The sequence below is a fragment of the Belonocnema kinseyi genome, chromosome 8, assembly GCF_010883055.1.
Source record: "Belonocnema kinseyi isolate 2016_QV_RU_SX_M_011 chromosome 8, B_treatae_v1, whole genome shotgun sequence".
Lineage (NCBI taxonomy): Eukaryota > Metazoa > Arthropoda > Insecta > Hymenoptera > Cynipidae > Belonocnema > Belonocnema kinseyi.
This window is the reverse complement of record NC_046664.1, coordinates 71,163,247-71,179,786: the sequence shown is the minus strand read 5'-3', so window position 1 is coordinate 71,179,786 and position 16,540 is coordinate 71,163,247. Positions and strand designations below refer to the sequence as shown.

Here is a 16,540-nt window from a genome sequence, read left to right as displayed (position 1 = left end):
CCTTTCAAGAATTTAGGGTATTTTTTTTATTTCCAAGGAATTTTTAACAGCTTAAAAAATTTTCATTGGATTTCAACGGATTTTAAATATTTTATGTTTTTTTTTTTTAATATTCCGATCAATTTTCGACAGCTTTAGGAAATTTCAAAGGATTTCGAAAGATTTCAAGGGATTTGGAATATTTTTAAGCATTTAAAAATATTCCATGGAAATTTGTATAGATTTTTATCATTTGAATGGTTTCTAAAAAGCCTTTCAAGATTTTAGGGTATTTTAAAAAATTCCAAAGAATTTTCAACAGTTTTATCAAGTTTCAAAGGATTTCGAAAAATTTCCAAAAATTTGAAATATTTTAAGGTATTTAAAAATATTCCAGTTTTGATGGAATTTGATAATTTTGTTGAAATAATTGAAAGGTTTTTAAGTTTTTAGGGCATTTAAAAAAAAATTAAAGGAATTTTCGAGAGTTTCATAAAATTTCAGAGAAGTTCGAATGATTTCAAAGGATTTGAAATATTTGAAGGTTTTTAAAAGATGTAAAGGGATTTGTAATATATTTCAATAATTTGAATTATTTCCAAAAGCCTTTCAAGATTTTAGGTTATTTAAAAAAATTCCTTTGAATTTTTAACAGTTTACAAATTTTCAAATATTTGAGTGTTTTTTTTTTTTGTTTTTTTTTTATCTCAAGGAACTTTAAAGTACTTTAAAAAGCTTTAAGGATTTTCAAAAAAAGATTTAAAATACTTTAGGGTATTTCAACAGCTTCCAATATATTTTCAACAGATTAAACAAATTTCAATGACTTTAAAGGAATTAAAAAACTCGCAAGATTTTATTTATATTTTATTTTTTGAGAACAGGAATTGCTCCCACTAGAAATTGTAAATTTGATTTTGTTCTTCTAGGCATTGGGCTTGAAGGATTGGAAGGAAGACAAGCGTCGCTGGCTGCTGATTTTTCTATTCCGCAGTTTAGTAATTTAGCAAATTTGTTGTTGGTCCATGGAAGGCGGAGCTATAAAAGATCTGCAGCTCTCAGTCAATTTGTCATCCATCGAGGACTTATTATTTCCACAATGCAAGCTGTCTTTTCCGCGGTCTTTTATTTTTCGTCTGTTCCTCTCTATCAAGGATTTTTAATGGTTGGGTAGGTCCTTTGCTATAAAAAAGAGATTTAAAAAAATAATAATCAGGGTTGCTACAGGCCAGGGAATTCTGGAAATTCAGGGAAAATCGAGAAATTAAAAAGGCAGGATGGCATTTAATTAAAAAACGGGAATTTACTTCTTATTGCAAAAAAGGTCAAGTTCTCATTATTTTAATAATTTTGTTCAAATTTGAAAAGTGATTTCAGGATGTCTACCCTATCTGGAAAACCTGGAATTCTCAGGGAATTTTTATATACCTGAAAAAACCTGGATGTGTCAGGGATTATTTTTGTTTAAGTCGGAATTTTTTTGAGAGCATATTAAATTTTTTTAAATTGCAATATTAAATTTAATACCACGTTTTCTTGTTTGAAATCAATTTTTTTTTTACTGAAAATTCAACTATTTTGTTTTTTGTTGAAAATTGATCGGTTTTAGTTGGAAATTCATGTCTGGTTGAAAAATTCATGTATTTTCTTGAAAATTAGTTTTTTTTTTGTTGTCTGTTGAAATATCAACTAATACATATTTCGTACCGTATTCATCTTTTCTGAATAAATATTAAAGTACTTGGTCGAAATTTACTGTTTTATTACACATTATTTGCCGGTTATTAAAGATTTATCATTTTAATTGAAAATTAATTTCCTTGGTTAAAAAATTATCTATTTTGCTGAAAATTCGTTTTTTCTTTTACAGAAAATTCATTTTTTTTCACTGAAAATTTTACTATACAAGTTGCAACTTTAACTATTTTGTTGGAAATTTGTTTGCTTTTAGTTGAAAATTCAACTATTCCAGTTAAAAATTCATACTTTGGGTTTAAAAATCCACTAATCTACTTGAGGATTCATAATTTTATTTAAAATTCACTATATTATTTGAAAATTAATTTTGTTTTTTAACTGAAAATTGAACTCTTCCATTTTTAGTTTAAAACTCAACTATTTGGTTGAAAGTTTGTCTTTTTTAGAACAAAATTGAACTATTTCATTGAGAATTTATGTGTTTTGTTGTAAAATCGTTTTTGAATTGAAAATGTAACTATTCCAATTGAATATTCTATCATTTTAGTTGAAAATTCGTCTTTTTTGGTACTAATTATTCTTTTTGGTTGAAAATTCATCTTTTTAGTTCAAAATTAAATTACTACAGTTAAATATTTATAGTTTTAGTTACAAATATATCAGTTTGGTTAAAAATTAATTGTCCAAACCTGAAAATGTAAGTATTCCAGTTTTTCTTGAAAATTGATCTTTTTTAATTAAAACTCCAACTATTTGGTTGAAAATTCTTTTTCTTTATTTAAAAATTCATCTATTTTGTTTAAAAATAGTTTTTTTTAGAAAATTAATCTTGTTGTTTGAACATTCATCTTCTTGGTTAAAAATTAAGTATTCCTAATAAATATTCATAATTATATTTGTAAATTTGCCTTTTTGATTGAAAATTCAACTATTACAGTTAAAGATCCATCATTCTAGTTAAAAATTCATTCTTTTGGTTTAAAATTAAACTAATCTAGTTGAGGATTCATAATTTTATTGAAAAATTCACTAGATTATTTGAAAATTAATTTTGTTTTTTAACTGAAAATTGAACTTTTCCATTTTTTGGTGAAAATTGATCTTTTTTAGTTTAAAATTCAACTGTTTGGTTAAAAGTTTGTCTTTTTTAGAACAAAATTTAACCATTTCGCTGAGAATTCATGTATTTTGTTGTAAAATAATCTTGTTTAGAAAATTTTTTTTTTTTGTTGGAAAATTCATATTTTTTGTTGAAAATTCAAGTATTACAGTTAAATTTTCATAAGTTTATTTTAAAAATTATCTTTTTGGATTATAATTCAACTAATCTAGTTGAGGATTCATAATTTTCGTTAAAAAATCATCACTTTAAAAATTTAACTATTTTTTCTAAAATTAGTTTTTTTGCTCAAAAATTATTAGTTTTTGAATTGAAAATGTAACTATTCCAATTGAATATTCTATCATTTTAGTCGAAAATTCGTCTTTTTTGGTACTAATTATTCTTTTTGGTTGAAAATTAATCTTTTTAGTTCAAAATTAAATTACTGCAGTTAAATATTTATAGTTTTAGATAAAATTAATCCGTTTGGTTAAAAATTAATTGCTTAAAACTGAAAATTGTCTTTTTTTGTTAGAAAATTAAACTTGTTGTTTGAACATTCATCTTTCTGATAAAAAATTTAAGTATTCCTAATAAATATTCATAATTACATTTGTAAATTCACCTTTCCGTTTTTGAAAATTCAACTATTATAGTTAATGATCCATCATTTCAGTTAACAATTCATCACTTTGATTGAAAATTTAAATATTTTGTTGAAAATTTTTTTAAAAATTAATTGTCTTCACTGAAATATTAGCTATTTCAATTATGTTTAACGATTTTTGTTTACTTCTAAATTCAACTAGTTGGCTAAAAATTCAATTTGTTTTGTTGAAAACTTTTCTTTTTTGGTAGAAAATTAATCTTCTTGTTTGTAAATTCATCCTTTTACTTGAAAATTCAACTATTAGAGTTAAAGATTCATCATTTTAGTTAAAAATTGATCTTTTTGGTTGAAAATAAATGTACTTGGTTCGAAGTTAAACTCTTTTTTTTAATTTATCTGTTTGGTTTAAAATTAATTTATTATAGGTGAAGTTTCATCATTTTAATTATAAATTCATGACTTTGTTTGAAATTTTCTTTTGTGAAAAATGAATTATTTTATCTGAAAATTTTAATATTCTATTTTTTTTTTTTTTGAAAACGGACATTTTTTTCGTTCAAAATTCAACTATTTGGTGAAAAATTGATCTTTTTTAGTTGAAATTTAACTATTTGGTATTTTAGAGAAAAATTCAAGAAATAAATTGTTATGTTCTTAGTATTATTTAATTAATCTATGGCGCTAATATATTAAAGAATATCTTTTAATACAATTTATCAGAGATTTCTAAATTAAACACATTAATTGAATCCCCAAAAACTAAAAAATAAAACATTATTTATAATAAACTCGAATAACTTTATACATATTCCGACTTGATTTTTGTTTTAAATGCGAAATTTTTTAATGGCTCCGTACAATAATTCTTTTAGATTTAATATAAGTTTATTGTTTTAGTTTAATCAATGTAATTTTTTACAATTCAGTTAAAATTACAAGAATTCTTAACTAAAGTTGTTCTGAATTCACTAAAAATATATCTAATTCTATAGAAATTTGTCGAATTTTACTATAATTTTGATAAAAATGTAAGAATTCTTGAAAATTTAATAGAATTTTGTTAAATTTGCTAGAATTATTCTTTTTAATTTATCAAAGTGCGGTTAAATTCCCTATAAATATGTTCAATTCCAGAGAGATTTTACGATTTTACTAGATTTCTACAAAAATCACAACATTTTTTTTTTAATTTAATAGAATTTTCAGGGTGGCCATGGACCGGCAAACCGGGAAATGCTATTATTACCGGGATTATGCTATTACTTAGCTTACAGTGCGTATTTCAAAATTTGTTTGCTTTAAAAATTTTCCATTAAAAATTTTTATTTTTAAGCTTACATTTTTAATTTAAAGAATTTTTTAATTCTTTCTTAAAGACTTGAACAAATAAAAAATAATAGCCTTTGATGTTGAAAATTTTGGATAAAAAACATTTTTATTTAATAAAAAAATAATTTTTTAAAAAATTTATCTGAACTTTAAATAATAGAAAGTGAACAAAAACGATTTGACAAAACGATTTTAAACCAGCTCAAAAGTTAAGAATTTCCAAATTTTAACGTTAAAACTTAAACAATTTAAATTTGAAAGTCTTAGTCATTTAACAAATGTGAACGTGTGACTAAAAGTTTATAAACTATTGTCAACTTGAAAATAACTTCATAATAATATATTATTAATTAAAGGATTTTGTAAAATTTAAAATATTGTTTCAGTCTAAAATATTCAATTTTTAACCCATTCAATTTGAATTTTGTAATCAAAAAAAAGATTAACTATTGAATATTTAGCAATATTATAATTTTTTTAAGACATGTAAATTAAAACCAAATATTTAAAAGTAAAGAATTTTTAACTGAATTGTTTGACATAGAAAACGTGGAATTGTTAAAATTTCGAAGAGCCTTTAAACTTTGAACGTTACAATTTTAATTGTTGTATTTGAAAAATGCTTCATCTGTAAGTGAAATTTTTTTATTTTGATGTATAATTTACAAATAAAAATTTGTAGAAAAAATTTCCGTAATTTTAAGAGATATTTAGGAGTTTTAAAAAGATTAAAAATTATCATGCAACGTTTAGAAGTTGTCTTAAAATCTTCTACAATCTTTTTTGAACATTTTATTTAAATGTTTGAAAAACTTTAAAAATATTCTATTAAAAGAATGTTTTAAAATGTTAAATTGTTATTTATGTATCCAAATTGTAAATAAATTTTCTAAAATTTTCAGGATTTTTTGAAAATTATAGAAAAAATTCAATTCATTTTGACAGATATTTAGAAGTTCTGGAAAATTTTCCGAAATTATTAAAAAATTTTAACAAATTTAAAACAACTTCTAGATTTCTCAAGATTTTGAAATAAAATTTCGAAGCTTTTCAAGTAGTTTTAGACTCTTTGAAAAGAAAATAATTTAATTTATAATTTAAGAAGTGTTCAGCTAAAATTTTTTCAATTTTTCAATATTTGATGTTTCTAGCTTAAAATCCTTAAAATTATATACTTTTGAAAATTTTAAAGTTCATTGATTGATTTTTTAATTTAGAGCATTGAAAATTATAACGTGGATTTACATTTGTTTATATTAAAGAATGTTTGTACCTTCAATTTTATGCGCGTAAATAATTGAGCATTTGAATACAAAATGTTTTAATTAAAAACTTTTAAATTTCAATTTTAAATGTTCAAAATTTAACAGTTCCACTTTGAGTGCTTTCATTTAAAGCTCAGTTTTTATTACCTCAAGTGGAAAATTGTTTAGCTTTAATGTTCCATTTTTTAAATTTCTTTGACCATAAAAAATGTTTGCGAACCGCGAAAAAAACCGGGAAATGACCGGGAATTTATTTCGTCGATTAAAACGGCCACCCTGAATTTTTTTGAATTTTTTAATCAAGTAGATTTCTATTAAATTCTCTAGAATTATGATGCTAAATTAATTACAGTTATACTGAATTTTCTATAATTCTGTTACAGTCACAAGAATTTCGTTTCATTTAATTAAATTTTGATCATTTAACTACAATTATCATTTTAATTAACCAAAGTTTAATTAAATTCACCACAATTCCATAAAAATTTCAAATCGCCACAATTCTTTTTAATTTGCTAGGATTCTCTTAAATTCTCTAGAATTCTGATAAATTCACTAAACCTTTTTTTATTTCACCAGAGTTCTCTCGAATTATGACTGAAATTGATTAATTTTTGTGGCAACCCTGGTTATTTATAATCTAGAAGAGATTGAAAATCATGTGTTAATCATTTTTGTGAATTTTGTTTTCAGGTACGGAACTTTATACACAATGTTCCCCGTATTTTCCCTCGTCCTGGACAAGGACGTGTCTGGTAAAATTGCACTTACGTACCCGGAACTTTATAAAGAACTGAGCAAGGGTCGTTCTTTATCCTACAAAACGTTCTTTATGTGGGTTCTAATCAGTATATACCAAGGTAATTCACAAGTTGTTTTTTTTACGGACTTTTTATATATTATAAAACTTTAAAAAATTGTCTTTAAAGTACTTAAAATTATCGTAAACCCAATGGTTCCAAGTTAGAGGCACTATTGTGTTTATAATTTAATGTGGGTTTTAATATCTGGAATTCAAAGTCTAGATGTTTTCCATTTTCGACACTGATTTAAAATTTGTTGAATTATATTTTTCTGATTTAAAAATTGGAAAATTAAATTAATTAAAAATGGTGCAGTTATTAATTTTTTTTAATAGATCCATTTTAAAGATTTACAATTGTAAACCATTCAATATTAAAAATTTATCAATGAACATTCTTAAATTAGGATGATTTTGAAGATAAAAAGAGAAACTTTTAATTCTAAATCTTCCGCATTGAAAAATTTCCGAACGTCAATCATAAAAATTACAGAAATTTTAATGGTAAAACTTAAAATTCACATAATTTTTATTCTTAAGTTTTCAAAATTAAAAAATCTTGAACAATAAAGATATTTAAATAAATACTCTTAAATTTGGATAATTTTGTAGGTGAAAAGTAAAATTTTCAATTATAAATCGTCCGCATTAAAAAAATTTCGAACGTAAATCATAAAATTTACAGCATTTTTAATTGTTGATATTAAAATTTGCATAATTTGTATTTGGAAGTTTTTTAAAATTGAAAACTCTTCAATTTTAAAGCTGCTAAAATAAAAACTCTTAAATTTATATGATAATGGTAATTCAAAGTAATATTTTAAATTCTTAATCGTCAAGATTGAAGAAATTTCGAAGGTAAATCATCAAAATTGCATAATTTTTAATTGTGAAAATTTAAATTCACATAATTTTTATGTGCAAGCTTTCAAATTTAAAAAATCTTAAATTATAAAGATGTTTATATAAAAATTCTTGAATTTTAATGATAATGGCAATTCAAAATAATATTTTAAATTCTTAATCCTCAAGATTGAAGACATTTCGAAGGTAAATCAGCAAAATTGCAGAATTTTTCATTGTAAAAGTTTAAATTCAACAATTTTTAAAGTGTAAATTTTCCAAATGTACAACTCTTAAATGTTAAAGATGTTTAAATAAAAATTCTTAAATTTGGATGATAATGATGATTAGAAGTAATATTTTGTATTCTTAATCTTCTAAATTGACAAAACTTAGAAGGTAAATCATAAAAATTACATAATTTAAATTGTGAAATTTAAAGTTTGCTATCATTTATATTGGAAATTTTTAAAAATTAAGAACTGTTCTTTTTTATAAATTTTTAAATAAAAATTCTTAATTTTTTATAATTTTGTTGGTCAAAAGTAACATTTTCAATTTTAAATCTTCCAAATTGAAGAAATTTCTAATTTAAATCATCTCAAAATTACAGCATTTTTAATTTTAAAACTTAAAATATGCATAATTTTTATTTCTAAGTTTAAAAAATTAAAAACTCTTGAATTTGATAGATGTTTAAATAAAAACTCTTAAATTTGAATGATTTTTAAGGTCAAAAGTGAAACAAAATTTTGTATTGTAAAACTTAAAATTTTCTTAATTTTTTAATGTACATTTTTCAAATTGACAACTCTTAAATGTTCAAGATGTTTAAATAAAAATTCTTAAATTTTGATGATAATGGTAATACAAAGTAATATTTTAAATTCCTAATTTTTCAGATTGAAGAAATTTCTGAGGTAAATCATCAAAATTACAGAATTTAAAATTTTGAAACTTAAAATTTGCTATAATTTGTATTTATAAGTTTGCAAAATTAAAAACTGTTCTATTTTATAAAAATTCTTAAATTTGGATAATTTTGTAAGTGAAAAGTAAAATTTTCAATTATAAATCTTCCACATTGAAGAAATTTCGAATTTAAATCATAAAAATTACTGCATTTTTAATTTTTAATCTTAAAATATGCAAAATATTTATTATTAAATTTTAACAAATAAAAACTCTTGAATTGTATAGATGTTTAACTAGCAAATTTTTAATTTGGATGATAATGATGATTAAAAGTAATATTTTTAATTCATAACCATCCACTTTGAACAAATTTCGAAAGTAAATCATCAAAATTGCAGAATTTTTAATTGGAAAACCTAAAATTTGCAAAATTTTCTATTTTAAATTATCAACATTGAAAAACTTTAAATTTTAAGAGTTATAGTTGAAAACTCTTCTATTTTAAAGATTTTAAAATAAATATTCTTAATTTTTGATGATTTTGAAGATTAAAAATCATGTTTTCAATTCTAAATCTTCCAAATTGAAGAAATTTACAATATAATTTTCAGATTTTTTTATGGTAAAACTTAAAATTTCGACAATTTTTAATTGTAAATTGTCAAAATTAAAAACGCTTTAATTTTTAAGAGTTATAATTAAAAACGCTTGAATTTCAGAGATGTTTAAATAAAAATTCTTAAATTTGGAAGATTTTGTAAATAAAGAGTCAAATTTTCAATGCTAAATTTTCCAAATTGAAGAAATGTCGAATATGAATCATCAAAGTTACAAGAAAGTTTAATAATTAATTGTCAGAATTAAAAACTCTTCAATTTGAGAGAATTACAACTTATTGTTCTGCATTTTTGGAGAGTTACAATTAAAAATGCTTGAAGTTTGAAGTTATAGAATCAAAAACTATTCCATTTTCAAGATTTATATTTTAAAGGTATGTAATATTGAATAGTTCTCTTTTGAATCATTATTATTTAAAAAATCTTTAATTTTCACAATTTGTGATTATACATTCTTAAATTTTAGAGATTTACTAGCGAAAAATCTTAAATTTTAAACATGTATAAATCAAAATTCTTTACTTTGGATGATTTTAGAAAATAAAAGTCAAGTTTTCAATTCTTAATATTTCAAATTAATGAAATTTCGAATTTAAAGCATTCAAATTACAGATTTTTAAATTTTAAAACAAAAAACTTACAACATTTTAAATTTTAAACGCTAAAAGTTAAAAATTCTTAATTTTTAAAGATTCACTATTAAAAATTGTACAATTTCGAATAATTACATATTCGAAAGTACTTAAATTTAGATGATTTTTTAAATCAAAAGTTTTAAAAAATGTTCAATATCAATGATTTAGAATTCAAACTTGCATTTTTTTTAATTTCTGTATTTTAAAAATATCGAATTGCACTTTATTCAATTTTTAATATTTATACTTGGTCAAGGTATGTAATTTTTAACGTTTTTTTTTTTTAAATAGTTCAATTAAAAATATTTGAGTGGAAAAATCCTTCAATTTTAGAGATTCGCAATTTTTAATTTTTCAATTTTGATTATTTTCAGTTGAATACTCTTGAATATTTAATGCGTATTATAAAAAAAATGATAGAATTATAAATGCTTTTTTTGGAATTGTTCAATTTTGAAGATTTAAAATTATAAATGCTGTAACCAAATATTTTCTAATTTAAGCTTTTGAAGCATCAAGTGAGTATTCTAAAAACATTTAAAATTGTATACTTTTTAATTTTAAACTTTCAAAATGATACATCTCAAAGTTCAAGCGTTAAAAATTGAATTTTTTTGCAATTTTAAAAGTGAATTCCAAACTTTGTTTAAAAAATAGGAATTTTCAACAAATTAGGTCAATTTTCAACGAAGAATGATTTCTCAGTCAATAAAGAAACAAAATCTCGTCCGAAATGTTGAGTTTTTAAGTCATGAAGATGAATTTTTGAAGAAAAAGTTGAATTCATTTTCAATAAGAAAAAAAACAACAACTAATTTTCAACAAAAATTCTTATATTTTTAACGAAAGAAATGAACTTTTAACTAAAATGATGCATCTTTATTTAATTTTTATCTAAAAAAGGTAAATGTTCAACAAAAAATGGAATAGTTTAATTTTAAGTTAGAGAAATAAGTGTTTAAGTATAAAAAAAATCAATTTTGAATGAACTAGTTGAATTTTTAGACAAAAAAATTAATTTTCAATTTAAAAAAAACAACTAATTTTCAACCCAAGAAATGAATTTTCAACTAAAAAGATTAATTTTCTACAAAAAAAGATGGTTTTTTATCAAAATAAATGAATTTTCAAACAAAAAGATGAATTAGTCATAAAGAAAATTAATATTCTAAGACAAAAGACAAAGTGTCAACAAAATACAGAAATTTTCAAAAAAAATTTGAATTTTCAACCGAAGGAGGTTTATGTTCAACCGTACATGAAATAGTTACATTTCCAGTTAAAAAAATGATTTTTCAATAAAAAATGTCATTCTTAATTAAAAAAACTAATATTCAACCCAAAGAAATGAAATTTGAATCAAGAATATTAATTTTCTACCAAAAAGGATGAAATTTCTAACCATATATATACATTTTCAACCAAAAAGGCGAATTTTCAATTGAAAAAGTACATTTGAAAAAATGTTTTAAAAATAGTTAAATTTTCAGTTTAAAAAATGATTTTGCAATGAAAAATTTTATTTTTAATTAAAAAAACTAATATTTAACCCAAAGAAATGAAATTTGAATCAAAAGTATTAATTTTCTACCAAAAAGGATGAAATTTCTAACCATATACATGAATTTACAACCAAAAAGGTGAATTTTCAATTTAAAAAGTACTTTTAAAAAAAAGGTTAAAAAAATAGTTAAATTTTCAGTTGAAAAAATGATTTGGCAATAAAAAAATTAAATTTTTTATTAAAAAAACTAATATTCAACCCAAAGAAATGAAATTTGAATCAAAAGTATTAATTTTCTACCAAAAAGGATGAAATTTCTAACCATATATATAAATTTTCAAACAAAAATGTGAATTTTCAATTTAAAAAGTACCTTTTTTTAAATGTTTGAAAAAAATAGTTAAATTTTCCGTTTAAAAAAAGTTTGCAATAAAAAATTTCATTTTTAATTTTAAAAAACTAATATTCAACCCAAAGAAATGAAATTTGAATTAAAAGTATTAATTTTCTACCAAAAAGGATGAAATTTCTAACCATATACATACATTTTCAACCAAAAAGGTGAATTTTCAATTAAAAAAGTACTTTTGGAAATTTTTTTTTAAAATAGTTAAATTTTCAGTTGAAAAAATGATTTGGCAATAAAAAATTTCATTCTTAATTAAAAAACTAATATTCAATCCAGAGAAATGAAATTTGAATAAAAAGCATTAATTTTCTAACAAAAAAGATGAAATTCCAAAACATATACATGAATTTACAACCAAAATTGTGAATTTTCAATTTAAAAAGTACTTTGAAAAAAATTTTAACAAAAAAGTTAAGTTTTGAACAGAAAAAAGATTTTTCAACCAAAATAACTGATTATCAAATCCAAAAAAAGTGAATTTTGACTAAAGTAGTTTCACATTCAACGAAGTAGCTGAATCTCATGAACCAAACAATGTTTTTCAGACTCTGTTCACGATGAACGAAAATCTTGAAAGTTTAATCAAATCATTATATTTTTTAAAAATCCTGGGACTAAAGTCAAATATACAGGATGATGCGAGGAAGAACTGGTTTAAATACCCTGTAAATTCCAGATTTTTCCGTTCTTCCTTCTGTGAGGTATTCATATTGAAAAATATAGAAAACCTATCAAGTGTAAAGTTGAGAAGTGAAATTTGTCATATTACAGGATTAATATATAAAGCGAAGCTCAAATTTTGAATAGAACAAGCAAAAACTATCCTTTTTACATTTTTTTTAGTCTTGAACTTAAAAAATGAAATGTTGATATAAAAATAAAATAATTTAATACATTTATTTAAAAAATATATCCATTTCTATATTGATTCTATATTCTATGCAATTCTACCTTAATGAACTGTTCATCCGGAAATATCTTTAAAAAACTGTTTAAAATATTTTCGAAATATTAAAAAAATATTAATAACTCTTTTTCAGATTCTGTCAATGAAAAAAATAATATGCCAATTTTAAGTAATTATTATTAAGTAAAAGAAATGGTTGCTTCCAGAGGGAAAAGGATTTTATAAGAATGATTAAATTTCAGATTATTATTGTTTATTTAAAAAAAGGGTAATTATTTTAAATTTCAGGTGGAGTCATAATGTACGGAGCTCTCATTATGTTCGAGGACGAGTTCATCCATATCGTGGCAATTAGTTTTTCAGCCTTAGTTCTCACAGAATTAATTATGGTGGCACTTACGATCAGAACTTGGCATCACCTGATGATCATCGCTGAAGTTTTCTCTCTTGCGTTATACCTCTTATCGCTAGTTGTTCTCAAAGATTATTTTGGTAAGTTTCTAATTTATTCCTTCTCAGGGTGTCTAGCGAAATTTCTTTTTACAAATTGTCGAATTTCCTGGATAATTAACGTTTTTCCCGGATTTTTTTAAAAGTCAACAAATTTTTTCGAGAGTGTGCTTAATTATTTTTGAATTGCTTTATAAAATTGAATAAGAATGATGATTTATTTGTGAAAGTGGCTTTATATTACTGTATTTAACTATTTTGTTGAAAATCCTTTGTTTTCTTTTTAAATTCATTTTTATAACTGAAAATTTTACTTTTGGTTGAAAACTCATTCTTTTTGGTAGAAAATTAATCTTATTCGTTTATCTTTTTGTTTTAAAATTCAACAGTATGTTCAAAAAATAATCTATCCCTTGACTGAAAAATCTTTTTTAGTTGAAAATTCAACGGATTTTAATTCATAATTAAAATATTTTTTGGTTAAAATATCGACTGCTACATTTTTTTTGGTTCAGTATTCAACTTCTTTGGAATAAAAATGTAATCACTTTATTGAAAGGTAAACTCTTTTGTTAAAACTTTGTTTTTTTGCTGAAAATTCATATTTTTAATCGAAAATTCATCTCTGGTTGAAAAATGAACTACTTCGTTGATAAATTTTTCTTGTTTTCTTTTGATGGAAATTAATTTTTTTACTGATAATTTAACTATTCAGGTTTAAATATTAACTATTGTCTTCAATTTTTTTATTTTAAACATTAATTTTTTCAACCAAAAATTTATTTATTCAGTGTTTGGTTAAAAAATGATTTTTTGTGAAAAATTAATTTTTTAACTGAATATTTAACTTTTTCATTTTTCGTTGAAAACTGTTTTTTTTTTCTTACTTTTTTCTTTTTTAGTTAAAAATTCAGGTATGTTATTGAAAAATCGATTTTTTTAGAACATTTAGCTTATTCTTTGAAAATTCATCTTTTTGTTTGAAAAGTTAGACTTTTTTTTATAAAAATTGATCTTTATGTTTTTTTAATTAGTCTATTTTAGTTTAAGAATCACCATCTTAGTTGAAAATTGATCACTTTAATTGAAAATTTTGTTTTGTTTGGGAAATCAATTTTTTTAACTGAATCTTTAACTATTCCTTTTTTTTAATTGATCTTTTTTACTTCTAAGTTCAAAGGTATGGCGGAAGATTTGTCCTTTTTGATTGAAAATTCAACTATTTTCATTGAAATTTGAGTATTTTGTTAAAAAATTCTATCTTTTTGGTAGAAAATAAATATTTTGTTTGAAAATTATTTTTTTTAGTTGAAAATTCAAGTATTCTTTCTCAAGTATTTATCTTTTTTTCAGTTAAATTTTCAACAAAATAATTAAACTTAGAAAGAATAGTTCAATTTTTTACAAAATAGCTGAGATTTTAACCAAGTAAATTGATTTTAAAAAAATGAAATAGTTTAATTTTCAGATAAAAAAATTTAACGACAAAAAATACGGATTTCCAACAATCTAATTAATTTTTCAAAGAAATGGCATAATTTTTAACCAAATTGTTTATTTTTCTTACAAAATAGGTGAATTTTTAACAAAAAAAGTTAATTTTTCACCAAATTATTGAATTTTTATACCAAATAGACGATTAAAAAAAATGACTTTAAAATAATAGTTAAATTGTCAACAAAATAATTAAACTTATAACAAAATATCTGATATTTTTACCAAGAAGATTAATTTTGAACCAAAAATTGAAGTTAAATTTTCAGATAAAAAATTAATTTTTCACAAAAAAAAAGGAATTTCCAACAAAGTAATTAATTTTTCATTTAAATGGCATAATTTATAAGGAAATAGTTTATTTTTCTTAGAAAATAGTTGAATTTTAAACCAAAAATATGAATATTCAAGGAAAAAAGAAGAATTTTCCACAAAAGAGTTGACTTTTCGATAAAAAGATGACTGACATGAGAAAATATTTGATTTTCAATAAAATAATAAAACTTAAAGAAAGAGGTTAAATTTTTTATAAAATAGCTGAATTTTTAACCAAGTAGATTAATTTTCAACAAAAATGGGGAAAGTTCAATTTTCAGATGATAAAAAACAACTAATTTTTAACAACAAAAAAAACGAATTTCCAACAAAGTAATGAATTTTTTAAAAATAAGTTGCTTATTTTTTAACCAAAGAGGTTCATTTTTCTTTAAAAATAGTTAAATTTTTAACTAAACGTATGAATTTTGAACAAAAAAGTTAATTTTCTACACTAAATTGTTGAATTTTTAAGCCAGAAAGACTAATTTTAAAAAAAAGATGACTAAAAAAATAGAATTTTCTACAAAATAATTAAACTTTCAACAAAATATCTGAAATTTCAACCAAGAAGATCAATTTTCAACCAAAAATGGGATATTAAATTTTCAGATAAAAAATTACTTTTTAACAACAAAAACGAATTTCCAACAAAAGTAATTAAATTGTCAAATAAATGGCTTAATGTTTAAACCATTCGTTTTTTTCTTTACAAGATAGTTGAATTTTTAACCAAATAATTAAGCTTTGAAAAAAATAGTTTAATTTTTTACAAAATAGCTGAATTTTTAACCAACTAGATTAATTTTCAACAAAGGGCATAATTCAATTTTCAGATGAAACAAAAAAAAACAAATTTCCAACAAATCTTGAATTATACTTGAATTTTCAACGATATAATTAAACTTTGAAAAAATTATGTGAATTTTTTAAAGAATAGCTTAATTTTCAACTAAGAAGATTAATTTTAAACCAAAAATAGAATAGTTCAATTTTCATATGAAAAAAATTAATTTGTAATTTGTAAAAAAGTTGAATTTTCAACAAAATAATTAAACTTTCAACAAAAATATCGGAATTTTCAACGAAGAAGATCAATTTTCAGATGAAAAAAACCTATGGCTTTTATATTATTAATATTTAATTATGATATAATTGTTTTTAAATTTGTTTTGCATGATTAGAAATTAATTTAAATTCTAATATAAAATATTCTTGATATTTTAAAGCTTTCATCATTTTTTAAATTAAATTTAAAATGATAAATTCATTTAAATTCCAAGAATATATAGAAATAAAATATTGGATGACTTAATAAAAATTTTGTAACGACAAAAATGGTAATTGATCAAAATAATACGAAAATCCATTTCCACAATATATTTTGATCTTTTAAAATCGAATAAGTAATTGAATTTGAGGTTGAAAATTATTTCAGAATCTTTAAAAAAAATTAAACATAGATAAAAGAAAACATTTCAGTTTTGAATATTTTTCAGTTTTTCAAAATAATTCTGCTCTTGACATTTTGCTACAGCTTTGATTTTCGAGCAATTTAAAAAAATAATATCCATGATTTTTATGAAACTTTATAAAAACTTTAAATGTTTTCGAAAGAATGTTTACGATTCTAGAAATTTGAAATTTTTAAAACTTAAAAAGAATT

The 16,540-nt window shown here is 21.5% G+C and overlaps 1 protein-coding gene across 4 annotated transcripts in view; it reads left to right on the top strand.

Moving 5' to 3' along the window:
• LOC117178152 (probable phospholipid-transporting ATPase IIB) overlaps positions 1-16,540 on the top strand; it is a 133,984-nt gene that overhangs the window by 116,108 nt on the left and 1,336 nt on the right. For all 4 annotated transcript variants that reach the window (XM_033369416.1, XM_033369415.1, XM_033369418.1 and 1 more), the window contains 3 exons: positions 909-1,149; positions 6,677-6,843; positions 12,904-13,107. In XM_033369416.1, the coding sequence (XP_033225307.1) occupies positions 909-1,149; positions 6,677-6,843; positions 12,904-13,107 (612 nt within the window). The remainder of the gene's footprint in view (positions 1-908; positions 1,150-6,676; positions 6,844-12,903; positions 13,108-16,540) is intronic.